Here is a 23,213-nt window from a genome sequence, read left to right on the forward strand (position 1 = left end):
ATGATTAATCCAGAGCTGCGGGATGGCAGACCTGATGGCTTCAAACGTCGGACAAGTAAGTTTTACAGAGTGAATGAGAAGGAAGTAAAGGAAAGATAAAATACAGGACAGCTTAAAAATGTGGACTCTTTACTTACGCTGAAAGTCTACTAAAGTGAGGCATGGGGAAGCACTTTTGGAGGATTGTGGAAGCCTCCTAGAGCATGTAGAGTTTTACGTCTGCAAGAGAGGGTATAAGCCTGTGTGTAGGAAGGTTTGGGGGAGAATTTTATGGTACGTGTATTATATCTCAATAAGGATGTTTTTAGAATGTACTTTCACAGGAAAAAAATTGCTTCACACTTTTATACAGAATAAAAAGCAAATGCTTCACTCTGGAAGGAGGCTTGACGATTGTGACTTAATGAGACTGAAAAGAACTTTTCAAAAAGTATAAGATTCAGCTAAGGCTAACAATGGAGTTGGTTTTCAGTGGATTGAAACATAAACAAACCAACAAATAAAAACAAGGTACACATACAAACGCCCTCCATTCACAATAGTTCAGAGGGTTTATGTTAAAGAAAACAAATGAATTGTATGCCAAATGACTGGAATAGGAAGCCTGCCAAAACTTAAGATAAAGACAGTGAAGAGATAAAAAGTAAAATCTTGAAATCAGTTACGGACTCCAGCTGAAACCTCTGTTAAAGTTTACTGGTATGAATTCCCAGGACAACTGGGATAATTCTCTTAATAAGAAGTAAGCCTGATACTCTTAAAGTTTGAAGAGACTTCAGTAGCTACCTAATAAAATTTTTCATCTACCGTGCCATTTCTAGCTATAGCACTTCTAGCAGCCTAGACTAGAATGTTTTCAGTGATAACATCTCTCAGTCTTAGAAGACTTTCCATTTTAATTTAGGGACGTTCTCGTTAGAAGTTTCTTTAGGGTAAGGTTAAATTTACCTCCTTGTGTATTCTAACTATCGGTCATAGTTACGAACTCTTGATCTATGAAAACTTTATGAGAAATTTTTTTTAAGTTATTCTAAATTTTAAACAACTGGACATTAGTATTACAAAAATAAATAAGATTCCATTCCTTTATCCAAATAAATTAGTCAGGCTTGTCTGGGTAACAGATTTAAGAGTTTAGAGAGTATAAAGTGGAAGAAAATTTGTCTCATTGCATAATGAAAAGAGGCAAAATATGAAGTACTGTGAAGGATTTACTGGAAGATTATGAGAAAACCGGGCTGCAGGAATCATTAGAACATCTATTTTGAGGATTTAATTAAAGCATAATAAAAATGTTCCAAAAGAAAAGAAATAAAATGAAGAAGAGCCAAGAACGCAATAAAAACCAAGTGAAAATAATAGTTATAGAAATATAATCTTTGAAATAAAGAATATTTTGAGGAGTTAATTAGTAGAACGGATGCTGATTAAGAATGAATAAGACCTAGGAGACCTATTATAAACATGACAGAAAAGAAAACAGTTAGAAAATATAAAGTAAAAGCTGAGAGATATGAAAAATAGAAGTAGAAATGCTACCTTCTAGATAACAAGAATCTGAAACGGAGCGAGAGAGAAAAAGAATAGTGGGTAGGAAATATTTGAAGAAATAATATTCCAACTTCTAAAATTAATAAAAGCCAAACACCTCAGATTGAAACTTCAAAAGTGTGCAAACAAAATAGATAAGAAAAAACATGTATCTTGGCACAATGGAGTGAAATAAAAATATACAAAATAAAAAATAGAGGTAACAGGAGATGTTAATGAAAAAGAGAAGAAATGAGAAGGATAACAAATCAAATGGTGGCTATTAGAAAAGACTAAAGAACAAGATGTCTGAAAGTTTGCAGAAGAAGATACATTAAACAAAACGTCAAAAAAGTACAAATAATCACAAAAACCACAAATACGAACATTTAATAAAACATTATGGAAATAATTCATCAATCATTATGGGGCAAACTCTGTTCTCTTAAAAATTTATATATTGAAGCTCTAACCCCCTCTACCTCAGAATGTGACCTGGTTTGGTGATAGTGTCTCCACCACGTTAAAATTAGGTCGATAGGGTGGGCCCTAATTTAATATTACTGGTGTTCGCATAAAAAAGGAAAATTTAGAGACAGACCCATTTACAGGGAGAATGCCATCTTCAAGCTGAGGAGAATAGCCTGGAACAGATTCTTTCCTTACAGGACTCATAAGGAATCCATCCTACCAGCATCTTAATTTCAGACTTCTTGTCTCCAGAACTGTATGACAATGCATTCCTGTTAATTTTAGCCGCCCAGTTTGTGACAACGTATTAGGGCAGACCTAGCAAACTAAAACATTAATGCATTTGTAAATATAAGAAAAAGAACAGGGAGGTCTAAAAAATATAAAATACCAAAATACAATGAGAATAAACAAATAATTGTAGAACTATAGAAATTAAAAATAAATAAATTGAAAAGGCAACTAAAATAGAGTGATCTACTGATCTTTCAAGAAATAGCTAATTTTTGTATTGGACATCTTGCTTCAAAAAATAGCAAAATGAGAAATTTACCCCAATTTAATAGAATTTTTGATTTCCAAACAAGGTTAGAACAAGACAATAAGAAACAGACTCATCTTCTTATGAAATTAGAAATAGAAATCCCAAGAAAATATTTTTTTACTATATACAACAAAGCAGTTAAAAATTCATATTTAAGTGGATTTACCTTAGGAGTGCTTTGATATCAGAACAGCAGTGCAAGCTACCCCATTAAACATTTTTGAAAGTCCACATGATTATTCAGTAAGTGTATTTGATAACAACAAGAAAACATTTGACAACATTCAATGTCTGAGATAAGTTCCTTTTAATAAACCAGGAATAGAAAAATTCTTTTTTAAATTGCTAATGTTGTATGTTAAATTCATACAGCATTTTTACAGTGCTTAATAATGAAAATTTAAACATTCCGTTTAAGATTAAAAACAAGAAAAAATGTTCACTGTAACTACTACTGTTTAGCAGTAGTGTAGTACAATGCTAAAGGTAGCCAGTGATATAAGAAAACAAAAGGAATTATAAAGGAAAAGGATTGCAATGGAAGAGTTGTATCTGCAATATTTTCAGATAATTTGATTATATAAAAATAAATACCAACAGAATCAACTAGAAAACTATTAGAAATAATACCAGAGTTCAACAAGGTTACTTAAAAGTGCACATTTAACAAATCAATACTATTTCGGTATATTAGAAGTGTTGTTTTTATTTAGTTTTTTTCAGCTTTTTTTGTTGTCACCGTGAGAACGGTAGGGATGACTTCCAATCTATTGTAAATATCGCATGCCAAAGCAGGAATGAAGGACATGTATTTTAATTAAAAATAAAAACTGCTAAAGAGTTTTCCAAAACACTTATACATTTTTGAACTTCAACCAGTGGTGTATGTGTTTTGGGTAGTCTATATCCTGCTAACACTTGATACTGTCAGTCTTTTTCATTTTAACAGTACAAGTGACAAGTAGTCATATTCCATTGTGGTTTTATTTTGCATTTTGCTTGTGACTAATAATATGGAACATCTTTTATGTCCTTATTGGTCACTTGCGTGTATTCTTTTGTAAGTATTTGTTCAGTACTTTGGTTCATTTTTTTGATCAAGTTGTTTGTACTATATCTCTAAATTACAGACCTTTTAATATTTTCGATACTAGTCTTTCTAGTTGCATACATGTGTTGCAACTATTTTCTCTCAGTCCGTAACTTGCATATTTATATTCACAACAGTGTCTTGTATTTTAAAATGGGCAGTTTTAAGTTTCTTTCTTTCTTTCTTTCTTTCTTTCTTTCTTTTTTTTTTTTTTTTTTTTAAGACAGAGCCTCACTCTGTGGCCCAGGCTGGAGTGCGGTAGCACAATTCCGATCACTGCAGCCTCCGCCTCCTGGGTTCAAGTATTCTCTTGCCTCAACCTCCCGAGTAGCTGGGATTACAGGTGCCCGCCTCCATGCCTGGCTAATTTTTTGTATTCTTAGTAGAGAAGGGGTCTCACCATGTTGGCCAGGCTGGTCTCAAATTCTTGACCTCAGGTGATCCACCCGCCTTGGCCTCCCAAAGTGCTGGGATTACAGGCATGAGCCACCATGCCCTGCACTTAAATTTCAATTACATTCAATTTATTATTTTCTTTTAATTTTACACTGTACTTTCTCTTCTCTCTCTAAGACATCTTTACTAATTCTCATGGTCACAAACAATTTATTTTATGTGTTTTAGAAATTTTATGGTTTCAAGTTTTATGTTCAGGTCAATGAAATGTCTTAAATACATTTTGTAAAATGATGTTGTAGTACGGTAAAGTCTTTTTTTCTCAGTTGTTTCAATACCACTTGTGTAAGACGTGGCTTTGCCCATAAATTACTCTTTCGAGTGTCTGAAATTTATGAAGTGGTTTTTGTCTTTTCCTCTTCCTTGTTCTTCATTTCTCCCTAATCTTGAAAAAAAAAAAAACAAACCACATTTTGTATTTTCTATCTTTAGCTATTGTTTCTCTTGATGGAAGATAAATTACCAAACTCTTCTTCTTATCAAACATTCTCTTTGTAAACATCTTAGAATCTGGCTTCTCTCAATCTCTTCTTGAAATTACTTTGTTGCACATTATCTGTTGTCGGGTGATCATGAAAACTAATAACTTTTAGTTTTCATTCACTAAGGCTGCTTTAAGCTCTGAAGAAAGAGAGAAAGCCTATGACTTCTTTTTAAATTTTTCTTTCTTCGAGTCCTGTTTTCTAATACTTAAACATATGTTTGTATATGTACATGTATATTTACATACATATAAAGCATATATATGCATATAGGCATGCATACATATATATATATAATCTGTGTTTATGCACATATGTGCTATATGCACATATAGTCATGCACCGCAGAACAATGTTTTGGTCAATGACAGATTGCATAATGACAATCGTCCCATGAGATTACAGTGAAGCTGCCCTGTAAAGATGTACCATTTTTGATCTTTTATATGGTATTTTCACTGTACCTTTTCTATGTTCAGATGCAAGTATTTAGCATTGTGTTGTAATTGTCTGCAGTAATTAGTACAATAACATGCTATCCAGGTTTGTAGTCTAGGAGCAACAGTCTGTAATAGATAGCCTAGGTGTTAGTAGGCTGTACCATCTAAGTTTGTGTAAGTACATTCTATGATGTTCCCACAATGACACAATCACCTACAGGCACATTTCTCAAAATATCTCTTCATTGTTAAGCTATGCATGACTGTACACACACACACACACACACACACATTCTTCCTAGATTGTTTCTACATCTACTAATGATATATCAGCTACAATTACTTTAGCATTAATAGAATTATTATTTGTTCTTAACCTCACAGCATTTCCATGAGTGTCAAATCCTGAGTCCTCTCTAATTTTTTTTGCTTACCACAAATAAATAAATTACTGCTTTTATCTTGAATATTCTCTTGCTGAAACACATTGTTTCTTTCCTCCATGGCTTAAAGAATAAAGAAAAAATATACCTCTCATTTAAGGTCTTCTGTCATGACCTTATGACTCCTTTCTTTCCTGTCTCCAATTCTACTGCCTTATATATCTGTTATAAACATTTGTTCTAATCATGGACCTTTTGATGATCTTTGTGCTTTTTTGCTTACAATCCCCCATTCAAACTATTTCTACCTTTTGAGTAACCTTTCCTTTCTTTCCTCATTCCCCCAAGACTAAGTGATTTCTCCACTCACCACTCTTTCCAGCTGAACAGCTATAGCAATCATTTTTTGGTACTTACCTTCCTTGTACTTTGTGATGGTTTGCTATCCTTTGTTATTTTGAGATGTATATACTTGATTGAGGGTTTCCTGATTAGCAATTATAGGAGAGGAATACACCAGTAATAATATCCAGTGCTTATTCAGAAATTTTATAATATGTGTTGATTTAATTTGCAGTTTGCAACTTTAAACCAAACTGGAAGATTTGCCTTTGTGTGTGCTTCGTGATTATTTTTGCAGCTTGCATTATTATGATAGGTGAGTGGTTTAATTCATGCACTTTCTATGGTTCTTCACACCTGATGGGTCTATGTATATCTCACATTTAACTCCAAATCTCCCAGATCTAGAGTGATTAAGGGTTTTGTAGACACTTGTACTCAAGTTTTTACCAGTTCAACATTTTTTACCATAATCCTTGCCTCTCCTCAAAACACTCTCAGTTTTACAGTAGAATTATGTTCTTGACTTTATAGTCCTTGACGCTTAAGAAAAATAATCTTAAATTCTTAGATGACCACCAGATGGCAACAGCAATAGCTATGTTACTGAAATGCCAGGGGTTCAGTCTAGGTCCCATTGCCCACGGCACAGAAAGCCAATCCCGGAGACAATGACTACTGCCAGGGAAATAGGATTTTTATTTGGGTGGTGTCAACAGGGAGAATGGGAGATCAGTCTCAAATTCGCCTACCCAACTGACTAAAATTAGGGGTTCATATAGCAGGAAAGAAAGGTAACTATTTGTGAGAAAACAAGAATTAGGGAAAGATAACGAGAATGTTAGGCCTGGTCAACAGGAATTAGGGAGGGATAGGGAAGAAGAGTCGGTCAACAGGGAACAGGTGGTCGGTGAGGCAATCATGATGGTGAGGAGTCCGTGGTCTGGAAGTGGTGATCTGGTGACTTTCAGTTTCCTGTTACTATCTGCGAGGCCTAAAGATCAGATGCCTAAAGAAGGAACTCAAATAAGACAAATTTAAGTTTCAAGTTTTAAAACTAGGAGGGTCAATGTCTATATTTATATTTAAAAAAAAAACACATAAACATCAGTTCTATGGGCTTATTACAGATAATTTTCTTTTTAAGAGTTTGTGAATTAGTGAGCTAATGTTAAATATACTATACTCTGTTTTTTGTATTTAATCCTCATTAGGCTAGGATACAGGTACAAGAAAATCCATTTACAGACAAAAAATATACAGGATACAATAAGTAAGTTGCTTCTCACAAATAATACATTCCAGACCTAGGATCAAAAACCTTGGCTGTATAACTCTAATGCTTGATAAATTTTAAAAATCATGCAGCTCGACCTTCATAATTGTAGCATTCCTTTAATTTCTTTTTAGTCAAGAGTAAGTTATGTCACTAATTGTTTGTTCTATAAAACATTTATTTATTTCTATTAGCTGGGAGGCAAAATTTTACCTCTACCCTCTCAGGGTTTTTCTGCTGGGCCTGAGAATGAAATTGGCGCAAAACACATCAACTTGAGCAAAGCACATGTGTTTAGTTAATACAAGTTTGATGTGACATGCATGTCTTCCTTATGAAAGCCTAAGATGCAGGTAGAGTTGAACACTTATATATTGAATTCAACAAATGGTAATAAATTATTAAAATGTGGCAACACAAAGGGGCTTGATCTAGGGTAATTACTTGGGTGGAAAAGTGACCAGAAAGACAAATGTTAAATTAACAAATGTTGTTTGTACATATTGCCTTTGGCCTCAACTACCTATCCTTGATTATAAGAATGTTACTTTCCCTCTGGTATAGAGAGGACATCTTCCACGTAGGTATTTTATCTGCTGCTTATAAGAAAAAGAAGGAAGCTTGGAGTGTTTTGTCTTGCATCTGCTGTTTTAAAAGTGCCTTTAACTCAAAAGAGTCTATATGCCAGACTGACGTATTTCGGGGCATCATGTTCTGAACTCCTTCACTATCGTATTAAGTTAAATGAAAAAAAATAAAGAGATAATGGCATATGTGACCTGTTGGCAAGACTGTCTCATTGGAGTTGCAATATTTGTAAAAATGAAGTTAAATTTCCTTGGTTCTGTGGGTTTATTTGGTGAAAAAGGTCCAAAGGGAGAATTTAATTCGTGAGCCATGGCCAAATAGTCCCCAGCACTTGATTTTTCATATGCATCGTTTGCTTAATTTAACACTTAAATTTTGCTAAGTAGCACTGCTGTTTGTTTTGCTTTGTTTGCTTTGTTTTGTTTTCCTTTGGTTTGGTTTGATGTGGATGGGTTTGGCTTTGGTCATTCTCAAAAATGCTGATTGTCTTCTTGTTTATAGTCTCTTCTGTCAGTGTAGTCTGAGAGCTTAATGTTATTGCTGTTTAAACATCTGGAAGTTAAATGTAGACAAAAGTTTCTACAAGGAGTTTTTATATTCATTTATTCATTGATTAAAAAGAGCAGAAAGACAAAAGAAGACATTTATGTGGCCAGTAAACATATGAAAAAAAGCTTATCATCACTGGTCAGTAGGGAAATGCAAATCAAAACCACATGAGATACCATCTCAGGCCAGTTAGAATGGCGATCATTAAAAAGTCAGGAAACAACAGATGCTGGCGAGGCTGTGGAGAAACAGGAACACGTTTACACTGTTGGTGGGAGTGTAAATTAGTTCAACCATCGTGGAAGACGGTGTGGCGATTCCTCAAGGATCTAGAGCCAGAAACACAATTGATCCACCAATCCCATTACTGGGTATATACCCAAAGGTTTATAAATCATTCTACTACAAAGACACATGCACACATATGTCTACTGCAGCACAATTTACAATGGCAAAGACTTGGAACCAAGTCAAATGCGCATCAATGATAGACTGAATAAAGAAAATGTGGCAAATAAACACCATGGAACACTTTGCAGCCATTCAAAAGAATGAGTTCATGTCCTATGCAGGGACGTGGATGAAACCAGAAGCCATCATCTTCAGCAAACTAACACAGGAACAGAAAACCAAAAACCGCATGTTCTCACTCATAAGTGGGAGTTGAACAATAAGAATCCATAGACACAGGGATGCAAGCATCACACACTGGGACCTGTCAGGGCCTGACAGAATGAGTAAGTTGTCTCTGACAAATGCTGCATTCCAGACCTAGGATCAAAAAACTTGTCTGTATAATTCTAATGCTTGATACATTTTAAAAACCGTGCAGCTCGACCTCCATAATTGTAGCATTCCTTTAATTTCTTTTTAATCAAGAGTAAAGTTATGTCACTAATAGTTGTTCTATAACATTTATTTATTTATTAGTATTGGGAGGCAAAATTTTACCTGTACCCTCTCAGGGTTTTCTTTTTTTTTTTTTTTCTTTTTGTTTTTGCTGGGCCTGAGAATGAAACTGGCACAAGACACATCAACTTGAGCAAAGCACATGCATTTATTTAATATAAGTTTGACGTGACATGTATGTCTTCCTTATGAAAGCCGAAAGATGCAGTAAGAGTTGAACACTTATCTACTGATTTAAACAAAGGGTAATGAATTGTGAAAACGTGGCAAGTCAAAGGGGCTAGATCTAGGGTAGTTAATTAGGTGGAAAAGTGACCAGAAGGATAAATGTTAAATTAACAACTGCTGTTTGTACACATTTTCTTTGGCCTCAACTACCAATCCTTCATTATAAGAATGTTCCTTTCCTTCTGGTATAAAGAGGATATTTTCATGTAGGTCGTATTTTATGTCCTGCTTATAAGAAAGAGAAGGAAGTCTAGAGTGTTTTGTCTTGCATCTGCTGTTTTAAAAGTGCCTTTAACTCCAAAGATTCTGTATGCCAGAGTGACATATTTCAGTTCTGAAATCCTTTACTATCATATTGTTTCGTGAAAAAAACAACGAAATAATGGCATATGTGACCTGTTGCCAGACTGTCTCATGAAAGTTGCAATATGTCTAAAAATGAAGTTGTTACATTTCCTCTGGCTACAATGGGTTTATTTTGTGAAAAGCATCCAAAGGTAGAATTTAATTCCTGAGCCATGTCCAAATAGTCCCCAGCACTTGATTTTCCATATGCATGCTATACTTAATTTAGCACTTACATTTGGCTAAGTAGCACTGCTGTTTGTTTTGTTTTCGTTTGGTTTGATTTGGTTTGGTTTGGTTTGATGTGGATGGGTTTGGTTTTGGTCATTCTCAACAATACTGATTGTCTTCTTGTTTACGGTCTCTTCTGTCAGTAGTCTTAGAGCTTAATGTTATTGCTGTCTAAACATCTGGAAGTTAAATACAGACAAGAGTATCTACAAGAAGTTTTTATATTCATTTATTCATTGATTAAAAAGAGCAAACAGACAAAAGAAGGTATGTATGTGCCCAGTAAACATATGAAAAAAGCTCATCATCACTGGTCAGTAGAAAAGAGCAATTCAAAAGCACATAGATACCATCTCAGGCCAGTCAGAATGGTGATTATTTACAAGCCAGGAAACAAGAGATGCTGGCTAGGCAGTGGAGAAACAGGAACACTTTTACACTGCTGGTGGGACTGTAAAGTAGTGCAAACATCGTGGAAGACGGTGTGGCGATTCCTAAAGGATTGAGGACCAGAAACACCATTTGACCCAGCAATCCCATTACTAGGTATATACCCAAAGGTTTATAAATCATTCTACTATATAGACACACACACACATATGTTTACTGTAGCAGTATTTACAATAGCAAAGTCTTGGAACCAAGTCAAATGCACATCAATGATAGACTGGATAAAGAAAATGTGGCACATATACACCATGGAACACTATGCAGCCATAAAAGAGAATGAGTTCATGTCCTTTGCAGGGACATGGATGAAGCTGGAAGCCATCATCTTCAGCAAACTAACACAGGAACAGAAAACCAAACACCACATGTTCTCACTCATAAATTGGAATTGAGCAGTGAGAATACGTGGACATAGGGAGGGGAACATCCACACCAGGGCCTTTCGGAGCCTGACAGAATGATTAAGTTGCCTCTCACAAATAATTCATTCCAGACCTGGGATAGAAAAGCTTGTCTGTGTAACTTTAATGCTTGAAAAATGTTAAAAACCATGTAGCTCTACCTCCATAATTGTAGCATTCCTTTAATTTCTTTTTAATCAAGAGTAAGTTATATTACTTAGAGTTATTCTATAAAACATTTATTTATTTCTATTACTTGGGAGGCAGAATTTTACCTCTACCCTCTGAGGGTTTTTCTACTGGGCCTGAGAATGAAATTGGCACAAGACACATCAACTAGAGCAAAGCACATGTGTTTACTAAATATAAGTTTGATGAGACATGTGTATCTTCCTTATAAAAGCCTAAAGATGCAGTTAGAGTTGAACACACATATGGTGAATTAAACAAAGGGTAATAAATTATGAAAATGTGGCAAGGTAAAGGGACTTGATCTAGGGTAAATAATTGGGTGGAAAAGTGACCAGGAAGATAAATGCTAAACTAACAAATGTTATCTGTACACATTTCCTTTGACCTCAATTACCTATCCTTGATTATAAGAATGTTACTTTCCCTCTGGTATAGAGAGGACATCTTCCACGTAGGTATCTTATCTCCTGCTTATAAGAAAAAGAAGGGGCCGGGCGCGGTGGCTCAAGCCTGTAATCCCAGCACTTTGGGAGGCCGAGACGGGCGGATCACGAGGTCAGGAGATCGAGACCATCCTGGCTAACATGGTGAAACCCTGTCTCTACTAAAAATACAAAAAATTAGCCGGGCGTGGTGGCGGGCGCCTGTAGTCCCAGCTACTCGGGAGGCTGAGGCAGGAGAATGGCGTGAACCCGGGAGGCGGAGCTTGCAGTGAGCTGAGATCCGGCCACTGCACTCCAGCCTGGGCCACAGAGCGGGACTCCGTCTCAAAAAAAAAAAAAAAAAAAAAAAAGAAGGAAGCTTAGAGTGTTTTGTCTTGCATCTGCTGTTTTAAAAGCGCCTTTAACTCCAAAGAGTTTATATGCCAGACAGACATATTTCAGTTCTGAAATCCTTTACTGTCATATTGTTTCATGAAAAACAATGAAATAATGTCCTATGTGCTCTGTTGCCAGACTGTCTCATTAAAGTTGCAATATGTGTAAAAATGAAGTTGTTACAATTCCTCTAGCTACTATGGATTTATTTTGTAAAAAGTATCCAAAGGTAGAATTTAATTCCTGAGCCATGGCCAAATAGTCTCCAGCACTTAATTTTCCATGTGCATGCTATGCTTAATTTAGCACTTAAATTTGGCTAGGTAGCACTGTTTGTTTTGTTTTGGTTTGGTTTGGTGTGGTTGGTTTTGTTTGATGTGGATGGGTCTGGTTTTGGTCATTCTCAAGAATATTTATAGTTTTATTGTTTATAGTCTTTTCTGTCAGTGTATTCTTAAAGGTTAATGTTATTGCTGTCTAAACATGTGGAAGTTAAATATAGACAAGAGTTTCTGTAAGAAGTTTTTATATCATTTATTCACTGATTAAAAAGAGCAGAAAGACAAAAGAAGACATTTATGTGTCCAGTAAACATATGAAAAAAAGCTCATCAGCACTGGTCAGTAGAGAAGTGCAAATCAAAACCACATGAGATACCATCTCAGACCAGTCAGAATGGTGATTATTAACAAGTCAGGAAACAACAGATGCTGGCAAGACAGTGGAGAAATAAGAACACTTTTACACTGTTGGTGAGACTGTAAATTAGTTCAACCATCGTGGAAGACAGTGTGGTGATTCCTCAAGGTTATAGAACAAGAAACACCATTTGACCCAGCAATCCCATTACTGGGTATATATCCAAAGGATTATAAATCATTCTGCTACAAAGACACACACACACGTTTACTTCAGCAGTATTTACAATAGCAAAGACATGGAACCAAGTCAAATGCGCATCAATGATAGACTGGATAAAGAAAATGTGGCACATATACACCATGGAACACTATGCAGCCATAAAAGAGAATGAGTTCATGTCCTCTGCAGGGACATGGATGAAGCTGGAAGCCATCATCTTCAGCAAACTAACACCGGAACAGAAAACCAAACACCGCATGTTCTCACTCATAAGTGGGAGTTGAACAATGAGAATTCATGGACACAGGGAGGTAAGCATCACACACCGGGGCCTGTCAGGGGGTAGGGGGCAAGGGGAGCTAGATCATTAGGACAAATATCTAATGCATGTGGGGCTTAAAACCTAGATGACGGGTTGATAGGTGCAGCAAACCACCATGGCACATGTATACCTTTGTAACAAACCTGCACATTATTCATATTTATCCCAGAACTTAAAGTTTAAATTTAAAAAAAGAGCAGAGAGAGATAGAGTTGAAACACGTTATATTGTATATGCTGTGTAATAGCGTGTATCCAGTTCTGAGCACTACAATAAGCAATAATAATAACTCATGATGAAGTAGGGAGTGCAGCCTTTGGAGTCTGCCCTACATTTGAGCATTTACTTGACTCTTTACTACTTACATTAATTTATTCAAACATGTGGAATGCATGGACTTGTCTTATTCTAAATACTTAGCACCTAAATAAAACCATGAGACAGTAAATCTCCAAACAATGTGCTTTTCATTATTATTCCATATTCTTCAGCACTGGATGTTAATGAAATGAAACAAATGTTTCACTAATTCTTATGTTTCACTTATGTGCTGTCCTTTATGGCAAATTTCACTTTCCTAGCTTGGGTATTTTCATAGGTAAAGGAGAGCCTCCATTTCTTATCCTAACCTTTGAAGCATAAATTACATGCAGATCTCCAATCTACCTTGATTGCATAACTTATAGCTAAATTGTGTGCATTGTTTTTGCCAGGATGTCAGTACAGATTATGAGAAGCTAGTGGTTCCATTTCTCAAAATAGAAACCAGGAAAATAGATAAAATATGTATTGCTTGATCACTAAATGATCTTGCTTACAGACAGGGGAAATTAATTCATCCTTATTCTAGGGGTGAAGCTAACTTACAGGCCTCAAACCACGGGAGCAAAAAGTAAAATTAATACACAGAATGAGTAGAAACACTTTTTAACTTGTGCTTTATCTGATCATTTCTTTCTTTTTTTCAGTCAAATGGCCAACATGTGATAAACGTGTGGCATGTTCAGGGGACTGGCTTGCAGTGAGAGACAAGTGTTTCTATTTTTCTGATGATACCAGAAATTGGACAGCCAGTAAAATATTTTGCAGTTTGCAGAAATCAGAACTTGCTCAGATTGATACACAAAAAGATATGGTAAGAAAAGAGAAAAGTCTTCAGTAATTTCAGAGATTGTTTGTATAAAAACATAATAAAAACAATAATAGCTAATACTATAATACTATTGATCCCTGAACAACATAGGTTTGAACAGTGTGGGTTCACTTATGCACGGATTTTCTTCCCTCTGCCACCCTTGAGAGGACAGCAAGAGCAACCACTCCTCTTCCTCCCCCTCCTCAGCCTACTCAATATGAAAACGAGGATGAAGATGTTTATGATGCCTCACCTTCACTTAATGAATAGTAAATATATTTTCTCTTTCTTACGAATTTCTTTTCTTTTTTTTTTTTTTTTTTTGAGATGGGATCTTGCTCTGTTGCCCAGGCTGGAGTACAGTGGCACGATCTCGGCTCACTGCAAGCTCCGCCTCCCGGGTTCATGCCATTCTCCTGCCTCAGCCTCCCGAGTAGCTGGGACTACAGGCGCCCGCCACCACGCCCGGCTAATTTTTTGTATTTTTAGTAGAGACAGGGTTTCACCATGTTAGCCAGAATGGTCTCGATCTCCTGACCTTGTGATCTGCCTGCCTCGGCCTCCCAAAGTGCTGGGATTACAGGCGTGAGCCACTGTGCCTGGCCCGATTTTCTTAATAACACCTTCTTTTCTCTAGATTCCTTTATGGTAAGAATACAGCATATAATTCAAATAACATAAAAATATGTGTTAATTTACTTTTATGTTATCAGTAACACTTCCAGTCAACAGCAGGCTACTAGTGGCTAAGTTTTCTGTTTTTGTTTTTTGGTTTTTGTTTTTTGTTTGTTTGTTTCTAAGACAGGGTTCTCATTCTGTCATCTAGGCTGGAGTGCAGTGGTGCAATCTCAGCTCACTGCAGTCTTGAACTCCTCGGCTCAAGCAATCCTCCCACCTCAGCCTCCTGAGTAGCTAGGACTACAGGTGCACACCACCTTGCCTGGCTAATTTTGTTTATTTTTTGTAGAGATGAGGTCTCACTATGTTGCCCAGGCTGGTCTCAAACTGGGATCAAGCAATCCTACTGCCTCAGCTTCCCAAAGTGCTAGAATTAGCATGAGCTACTGTTGCCCAGCATGGTTAACTTTTTGAGGAGTCAAAAGTTATATACAGTCTTTTGATGGTACAGGGAGTCAGTGCCCCTAACTGCCACATTGAGTCAACTGTATATGACAATATGTGCTAAACAGTGTTCTAAGCACTGAAACTATAAAAACTCATGTAATCTACCAACACCCATGAAGGAGTTATATAACTCTTCCTGCTTTAAAGATGAGGAAAGTCAGTCACAGAAATGTTATATAACCCAGTCAACGATACAGCCATAAATTTTTGAACTGGGATTTGGACCCAGGCAAGATGACTAGTAATGCCATGTCCTTTACCACAATGCATACTGTTTTTGTATCTAAATGTCTTCATTAAATGTTCTTAGATTATTAAGTCGATTATTTTTTAACCCTTTTCAATTTGCATTCTACCAAGCATAGACAGAAAAAATTAAAATAAAAAACTACAGCTCTTGGAATTTAGAGATAAAGATATGAAGGAAATATGCCCTTTGAAGAAGCAAGTGAATTAATGGAAGTAAAGAGGGCAAAGAAGGAGACATGTGGACTCTTGGGACACAAAGTAAGAAAATAGATTAGTTTTTAAAGAATAGCTGGGGATTGGGGAGTGGCCAAGATGACCGACTAGAAGTAGCTGGTGTGCAAGGCTCTCACAGAGAGGAACTGAAGGTGTGAGTAAATACAGCACTTTGAACTGAAACATCCAGGGTACACGCAATGGAACTAATCAAGGAAACAACTCAATCCATGGACAGTGGAGAAAAGCAAGGCAGGTCGATGGCCAACCTGGGAGTGACATGGAGCCAGGGGAACCCCCCCTTGCCCAGGGAAGTTGTGAGTGAATGTGCAACCCCTGGAACCCATGCTGCTCCCATGGATCTTTGCAACCCTCAGGTCAAGAGATCCCCTCGTGAACCAGCTCCACCAGGGCCTTCAGTCTGACACACAGAGCTAAGCGGAGCCTCAGGAGAGCAGCTGCTCAGGCACATGCAGAGACCCGGGAGCCTTAGATAGCCAGGCTTTCCAGGCTTCCCAGCAAAAGTAGTTGCAACTCCAGCCAAGAGGGAGGTCAGACCCCCTGACACATCCCTAGTAAAGGAGCTGAATCCAGGGGGCTCAGCAGTGACATTCTGTAGGACCCTCTTCCATGGCAACTCACAGGATAGGACCCGCTAGCTTGGAGTTCTAGCCAGCCATCAATAACAGCATTGCACCTCCCTGAAACAGCTCCTAGAGGGAGATGGAGGCCACTATCTTTGCTGTTTAGGTGACTTAGCCATCCAGCCTTCAGGGTTTGGAGAATCCACGTTGACCAGGGGTGGAAGTGGCACCCCAACACAGCACAGCTGCTCTACAAAAAAGTGGCCAGACTGCTCTTGTAAGTGGGTAACAAATCCCATTCCTCCTCACTTTACAGGATCTCCAACCAGGGTCTTTAGCCGCCTCCTACAAGTGTGTTTGGGCCAGTAATAGGTGTGTGCCTCCCTGACACAGAGCTCACAGAGGGAGGGGCAGGTCACCTTCTTTGCTGTTTTGCAGGCTTCACTGTTGGTACCTACAGGGATCAGAAAATCTGAGGTGAACAGGGACTGCAGATGGCCACCAGCATACCACGGCAGGCCTGTGATAAAGTGGCCAGACCGTTACATGGGTGCCCATCTCCTTGTCTCCTCACCAGGAGGGTCCTCCAGGCCTGGGCCTCCAGCCCCCCCTCGCAAGAGCTACTGAGCCAGTAGCAGGTCTGGAATGTCCTAGACAGAGCCTCCAGAGGCAACTGAAAACCTCTCTGCCACTGCCTCTGCACTGGAACTGCCCTTGCTGCCCTCAGACTAATGAAGGAGCCAAGACCCTAAGTCTCTCATCCACCTCTCCAACAAGTTGCAGGAGAGGAGGCCAGTCCATCTCCACAGGCTCTGCCCACCCACCTTGCTCATCACCAGACATGGAACCCCCAGCTTGGGCCCACAGCACAGACCCTCCATCCTGGGCTGATTGCACTGAATGATTGATTACTTGCATCCCTCTGGAGTAAAGCTCCCAGGAGAAAAGCAAAAGACCATTGGCCTTAACCACTACTAAGGTCTCTTCCATTGCTGCCTCCAAGTTGGAGAAGAAACAAACACTTTGATAACCCAAGAGCTGCAGTCAGCAGACTAAGAGTGCCACGCCGCAATCTACAGCCAGCACTCAAGAGGGAGAGAAATCCACATTTTCAGGACATTGAGAGAGAACAGAGCTGCAACTACCAGGAAACATAAGGGAGCCACACAATCCAACAAGAGTCTCCCAACTGACAAATATGTTCAAGCGCCACCTCCTGGATCACACCTCAAAGCTTCAACACCAAAAATGTCTCACTAACATAACCCCCTCTAAAACCAAAGACAAGAAGTCACCTTCAAATAAAGACCCTGCCCAAAGTTTCAGCCATATGAAAACATACAGAAAAGAGGTCTATTGACTGTACTAAATATACACTGCAGGTAAAGTAACACCCACATGCAGTGATGAGAGAGAATTAATGCAAGAACTCCAGTAAATGAAATAGTCAGAGTGTCATATGTTCTCCAAACAACTGCACCAGTTCTCCAACAAGAGTTCTTAACCAGGGTGAACTGGCTGGAATGACAGAAATCCAATGCTATTCCTATCAAACTACCAATGACATTCTTCATATAACTAGAAAGAAAAAATTATTTTAAAATTCATATGGGATCATTAAAGAGCCCAAATAGCCAAGGCTAAGCAAAAAGAATAAAGCTAGAAGCATCATGTTACCTGACTGCAAACTACATTGCAGGGCTACAGTAACCAAAACAGCATGGTACAGGTACAAAAACAGGCACATAGACCAATGGAACAGAATAGAGAGCCCAGAAATAAGGCCACACACCTATGACCGTCTGATCTTTGACAAAGCTGACAAAAAGAAGCAATAGAAAAAGAACTCCGTATTTAATCAGTTGTGCTGGAATAACTGGCTAGCTATATACAAAAGATTGAAGCAAGACTCCTTCCTTATACCATACACAAAAATCAACTCAGGATGGATAAAAGACCTAAATGCAAACCCCCAAACTATAAAAAGTTTAGAAGAAAACCTAGGCCATACCATCCTGGACATTGAAACAGGCAAATTTCATGATAAAGACAACAAAAGCAATGATTAAAAAACAATGTAAAAATTGACAAATGGTATCTAATTAAACTTAAGAGTTTCTGCACAGCAAAAGAAACTATTAGCACAGTAAGCAGCCAAACTACAGAATGGGAGAAAACTTTTGCAAGCTCGGCATCTGCTGAAAGTCTAATATCAACATCTATAAGGAACTTAAATTTACAAGAGGAAAACAACCCTATTAAAAGTGGTCAAAGGACATAAACAGACACTTTTTAAAAGAAGACATACATGCCACCAACAAACATATGAAAAAAGCTCAACATCACTGATGGTTAGAGAAATGCAAATCAAAACCACAACGAGATATCATCTCACACCGGTCAGAATGGATATTATTAAACAGTCCCAAACTATAGATGCTGGTGAGGTTACAGAGAAAGAACACTTATACACTGTTGGTGTGAGTGAAAATAAGTTCCACTATTGTGGAAAGCAGTGTGGCAATTCCTCAAAGAACTAAAAGCAGAACTACAGTGGTTGCAGTGGTGTTTACATGATTGATTTATGATTCTTTTGTTATGGATGAGTTAATTTTAAAATATCTTTTCTAAACTAATCAGTCTGTCTACTTTTATTTTTGATCTAAAGTTAGTACTGACAGTTTCTATTTGGATTGGGTAAGACTTGCTTGTAATTAGTTAATTGTTCGTTTAAGACAGAAGTTTGTTCAGTGCCTATGTAAATGATGTACATAAAAAACTTTCCAGTTCTCTCCTATTGATCTCAATTAGCACACTGCCATAAATAACCCAGAACTATGTGATAGCAGATATGACAGATATAACTATTGGTTAATGGGCTTAATACTTGAGTGATGAAATAATCTGTAAAACAAACCTTAGTGACACAAGTCCACCTATGTAACAAACCTTCACATATACCCCAGAACCTAAAATAAAAGTTAAAAGAACAAAAAGCTAATGAAAAGGTTTGTCACTTAATAGCAAAAATCCAACAGAGGAGTGACTAAACCCATCACTTAATAGATTTCATTGCAGTAAATTATATTCATATAGAAGTTAGTTTTATCTCTGATTATATAAAAAAAATACAATATCAGTGGCATTCATACTGTAGTATCTAATCAAAGTATTTTATCACTGGATTTCCCTATTCTCATAGTATTTATACTTTCCATTAAACTACTCCCCCTGCATCCCTTTTTTATGATTTTAGGAAAAGTGCCTGTGCACACAAAAAATATATATAAGCATTAGTTCTCTATCATCCTTGAAGATGATGCTGTATCAGATCTCATAGAACCTGCTTAGGTCCTATATTGTCATCTAGGCAAATTTAACATCTAATTAATTTATAGCCTATGTCATTCACTCTGTGACTAGAACATACGAATGGTTTAGGAATTTGAACTTGAAGGAAATAAAGTTAAATATGGTTTTTTCATTAATTTCTCACTTGAGACATGGAAGTTACCTTTAAAGATAATGAGAGTGTAGCTCGGAGTGTCAATGACTTGATTGTAGCCCAACTATTTGGAGATACTTAAGATGCAAAAAAGCAAAATGAAAATCATTCTGATAAAACTAACCCAAATATCAACATCTGTGCCGTTTGTTGTTATAGAAGCATCAGGGAAGACAAATTAGAATGTGAATCCTAAAAGATAGAATAATTGGGGTGGGAAGCATGTTCAGCAATGTGCTGTAACATATTAAGTAATCGCTGATTCCCTTTGCTTTGTGAAAGGAATTTTTGAAGAGGTATGCAGGAACTGATATGCACTGGATTGGACTAAGCAGGAAACAAGGAGATTCTTGGAAATGGACAAATGGCACCACATTCAATGATTGGTGAGTTTCCAATGTATTAGGAATGTTCTTATCCTGGTGTGTCTTATGAAAAATTTTAAAGCATTTTGAGTTGTATTATTATAAACAAATCTTTCTATTTTTCATGTGTAATTAACTTTTCAGTCTCCAATCTATGACATAGTTCCGTTCACATTGAAGCACACCCTAGAGCAACCCATTTTCTTCTCACCTTGTTAAATAATACACAGTGAAATTTTCCATTTTTATTTTTATTTGTTATTTTATCTTTATTGTCAAGCTCTTGCTTGACAATTAGTGCTCTTTTGCTAATTCAAATTTAATCATTCTGCAAATTTTAAGTCAAAACTCATGTATTACTTGTACTTCTTTCCAAGTAAAGTTTCTATAAGATTTCTTTGTCTTTAAAGGGTTAAAGACTTTGTAGTTGTCTTTAACATTTCAAATGCCCACCACAATGAATACTATTTATTTTTATTTATTTGTTGCTTATTTTATTTATTTTTATTTCTGTTAGCATTTCCTGGGTGGGTTAAAATTGTTAAAAGTATCTCTTAGATTAAAACAGTTGAGGATTGTATAGTTGTCTTTAGCTTTCCAAATGTTCATCATAAGCAATATTATATTTATTTTTAAAATTTTTATTTTTTATTTAGTTAAAATTTTTATTTATATAACTGTTTCTTGGATACTTATGTATCTCTGCCTTATTATTTTACTAAAGTGCTAGATTAAAAAAAAGCAACCAATAAAACAAATATTGAAATAGGCAAGACAGGACAAATTATACTTATAAATAAGAAAAGATTTGGTTATCGACAAAGAAAATTAATAAAAAATATGTATATTTTTTATTTTGCTGTAAGTTCCGGAATACAAGTGCAGAATGTGTAGGTTTGTTACATAGGTATGTGCGTGCCATGGTGGATTGTTGCACCTATCAATCCATCACCTAGGTTTGAAGCCCCACATGCATTAGCTATTTGTCCTAATGCTCTTCCTCCCCTTTCCCCCACCCTCTTCTGCCCTCAGTGTGTGTTGTTCCCCTTTCTGTGTCCATGTGTTCTCACTGTTCAACTGTTTATATTCAGTGTTTGCTTTCCTGTTCCTGTGTTAGTTTGCTGAGGATAATGGTTTCCAGATTCATCCATGTCCCTGCAAAGGACATGAACTCATTCTTTTTTTATGGCTGAATAGTATTCCATGGTGTATATGTACCACATTTTTTTTTTAACCAGTCTATCTTTGATTTCCATTTGGGTTGATTCCATGTTTTTGCTATTGTAAATAGTGCTGCAATAAACATGTGTGTGCATATGTGTTTATAATAGAATGACTTATATTCCTTTGGGTATATATCCAATAATGGGATTGCTGGGTTAAATGGCATTTCTGGTTCTAGATCCTTAAGGAATCACCACACTGTCTTCTACAATGGTTGAACTAATTTACATTTCCACCAGCAGTGTGTAAGCATTCCTATCTCTCCACAGCCTCACCAGCATCTATAGTTTTTTGAGTTTGTAATAACTGCCATTCTGACTGGCATGAGATGGTATCTCATTATGGTTTTGATTTACATTTCTCTAATGGTCAGTGATGTTGAGCTTTTTATTTCATATGTTTGTTGGCTGCATAAATGTCTTATTTTGGGAACTGTCTGTTCATATCCTTTGCCTACTTTTTGATGTTTATTTTTTCTTATAAATTTATTTAAGTTCCATGTAGATTCTGGATATTAGACTTTTGTCAGATGGGTAGATTGCAAAAATTTTATCCCATTCTGTTAGTTGCTTGTTTACTCTGAGGATAGTTTCTTTTGCTGTGCAGAAGAAGCTCTTTAGTTTAATTAGATCCCGTTTGTCAATTTTGGCTTTTGTTGCTTTTGACATTTTCATCATGAAGTCTTTGCCCATGCATATGTCCTGAATAATATTGCCTAGGTTTTTTTCTAGGGGTTTTATGGTTTTGGGTTTTACATTTAAGTCTTTAATCCATCTTGAGTTAATTTTTGTATAAGGTGTAAGGAAGGGGTCCAGTTTTAGTGTTCTGTGTATGGATAGCCAGTTTTCCCAGCACCCTTTATTAAATAGGGAATCCTTTCCCCATTGCTTGTTTTTGTCAGGTTTGTCAAAGTAGAGATGGCTGTAGATGTGTGGCATTATTTCTGAGGTCTCTGTTCTGTTCCATTGGTCTATATGTCTGTTTTGGTATCAGTACCATGTTGTTTTGGTTACTGTAGCCTTGCAGCATGGTTTGAAGTCAGGTAGCATGATGCCTCCAGCTTTGTTCTTTTTGTTGAGGATTGTCTTGGCTATACAGGCTCTTTCTTGGTTTCGTATGAAAGTTAAAGTAGTTTTTTTCTAATTCTGTGGAGAATGTCAAAGGTAGTTTGATGGGAATTGCATTGAATCTATAAATTACTTTGGGCAGTATGGCCATTTTCACAATATTGATTCTTTCTATCCATGAGGATGAAATGTAAAAAACAATATTGTCAGCAGTCTCTTAGGTTTCTATTGCAGTATGTTTCAAAAGTATCAAGCAAATATAAATCTTATTTTTACTCTTTGAAAAAGTACATTACTAAAATTATGCCAGAAAACTGATATCTTAAATTTCAGGAATCTTTGAATTTGGCAACTCTCTCTTTCTTTGCATATAGATAGAAAGAAGAAAGGAAGAAAGGAAGGAAGAACAGAAGCAAGCAAGGAAGGAAGAATAGAAGGAAAGAAGGGTCTTACCCCTGTCTTTGTGTATCTATATGTGTCTATCTACCTATCTACAAGTTGTTCTAAGTAGGGTTACAGATTTTAACTCCAACAAACACTTATGTCCAGTCTTATTTCCCTTAATATGCCAGATATTTTAATGTAGCATATGGTGATGGGTGGGTATATTTTCTGGGAGCTCAGTATTTGGTATAATATATTTAAAATCACTCTATTCTTAATTGTATTTTTGATTACAACTGTAAAGTGGTTCCCAGACTGATTTAGAGTGTTCTTTTTCAGGTTTGAAATTATAGGGAACGGATCCTTTGCTTTCTTGAGTGCTGATGGAGTCCATAGTTCCAGAGGATTTATTGATATCAAGTGGATTTGCAGCAAACCTCAATATTCTTTATAG

The 23,213-nt window shown here is 36.8% G+C and overlaps 1 protein-coding gene across 1 annotated transcript; it reads left to right on the forward strand.

Moving 5' to 3' along the window:
* On the forward strand, positions 1–23,213 carry CLEC2A (C-type lectin domain family 2 member A). The gene is made up of 5 exons (XM_025402869.1): positions 1–55; positions 5,974–6,054; positions 13,877–14,043; positions 20,002–20,105; positions 23,099–23,213. Exons 1-5 carry the CDS (start codon positions 1–3, stop codon positions 23,211–23,213), a joined length of 522 nt encoding a protein of 173 aa, XP_025258654.1.

This window comes from Theropithecus gelada, chromosome 11 (assembly GCF_003255815.1).
Source record: "Theropithecus gelada isolate Dixy chromosome 11, Tgel_1.0, whole genome shotgun sequence".
Classification (NCBI taxonomy): Eukaryota; Metazoa; Chordata; class Mammalia; order Primates; family Cercopithecidae; genus Theropithecus; species Theropithecus gelada.

What these genes read in the sequence shown, in the direction of transcription:
- CLEC2A (XM_025402869.1), top strand. Translation starts at nt 1, where the DNA reads ATGATTAATCCAGAGCTGCGGGATGGCAGACCTGATGGCTTCAAACGT. An exon ending in AGCTTGCATTATTATGATAG is followed by an intron (nt 6,055 to 13,876) that starts GTGAGTGGTTTA and finishes TCTTTTTTTCAG; the next exon opens with TCAAATGGCCAACATGTGAT. An exon ending in TTGATACACAAAAAGATATG is followed by an intron (nt 14,044 to 20,001) that starts GTAAGAAAAGAG and finishes GCTTTGTGAAAG; the next exon opens with GAATTTTTGAAGAGGTATGC.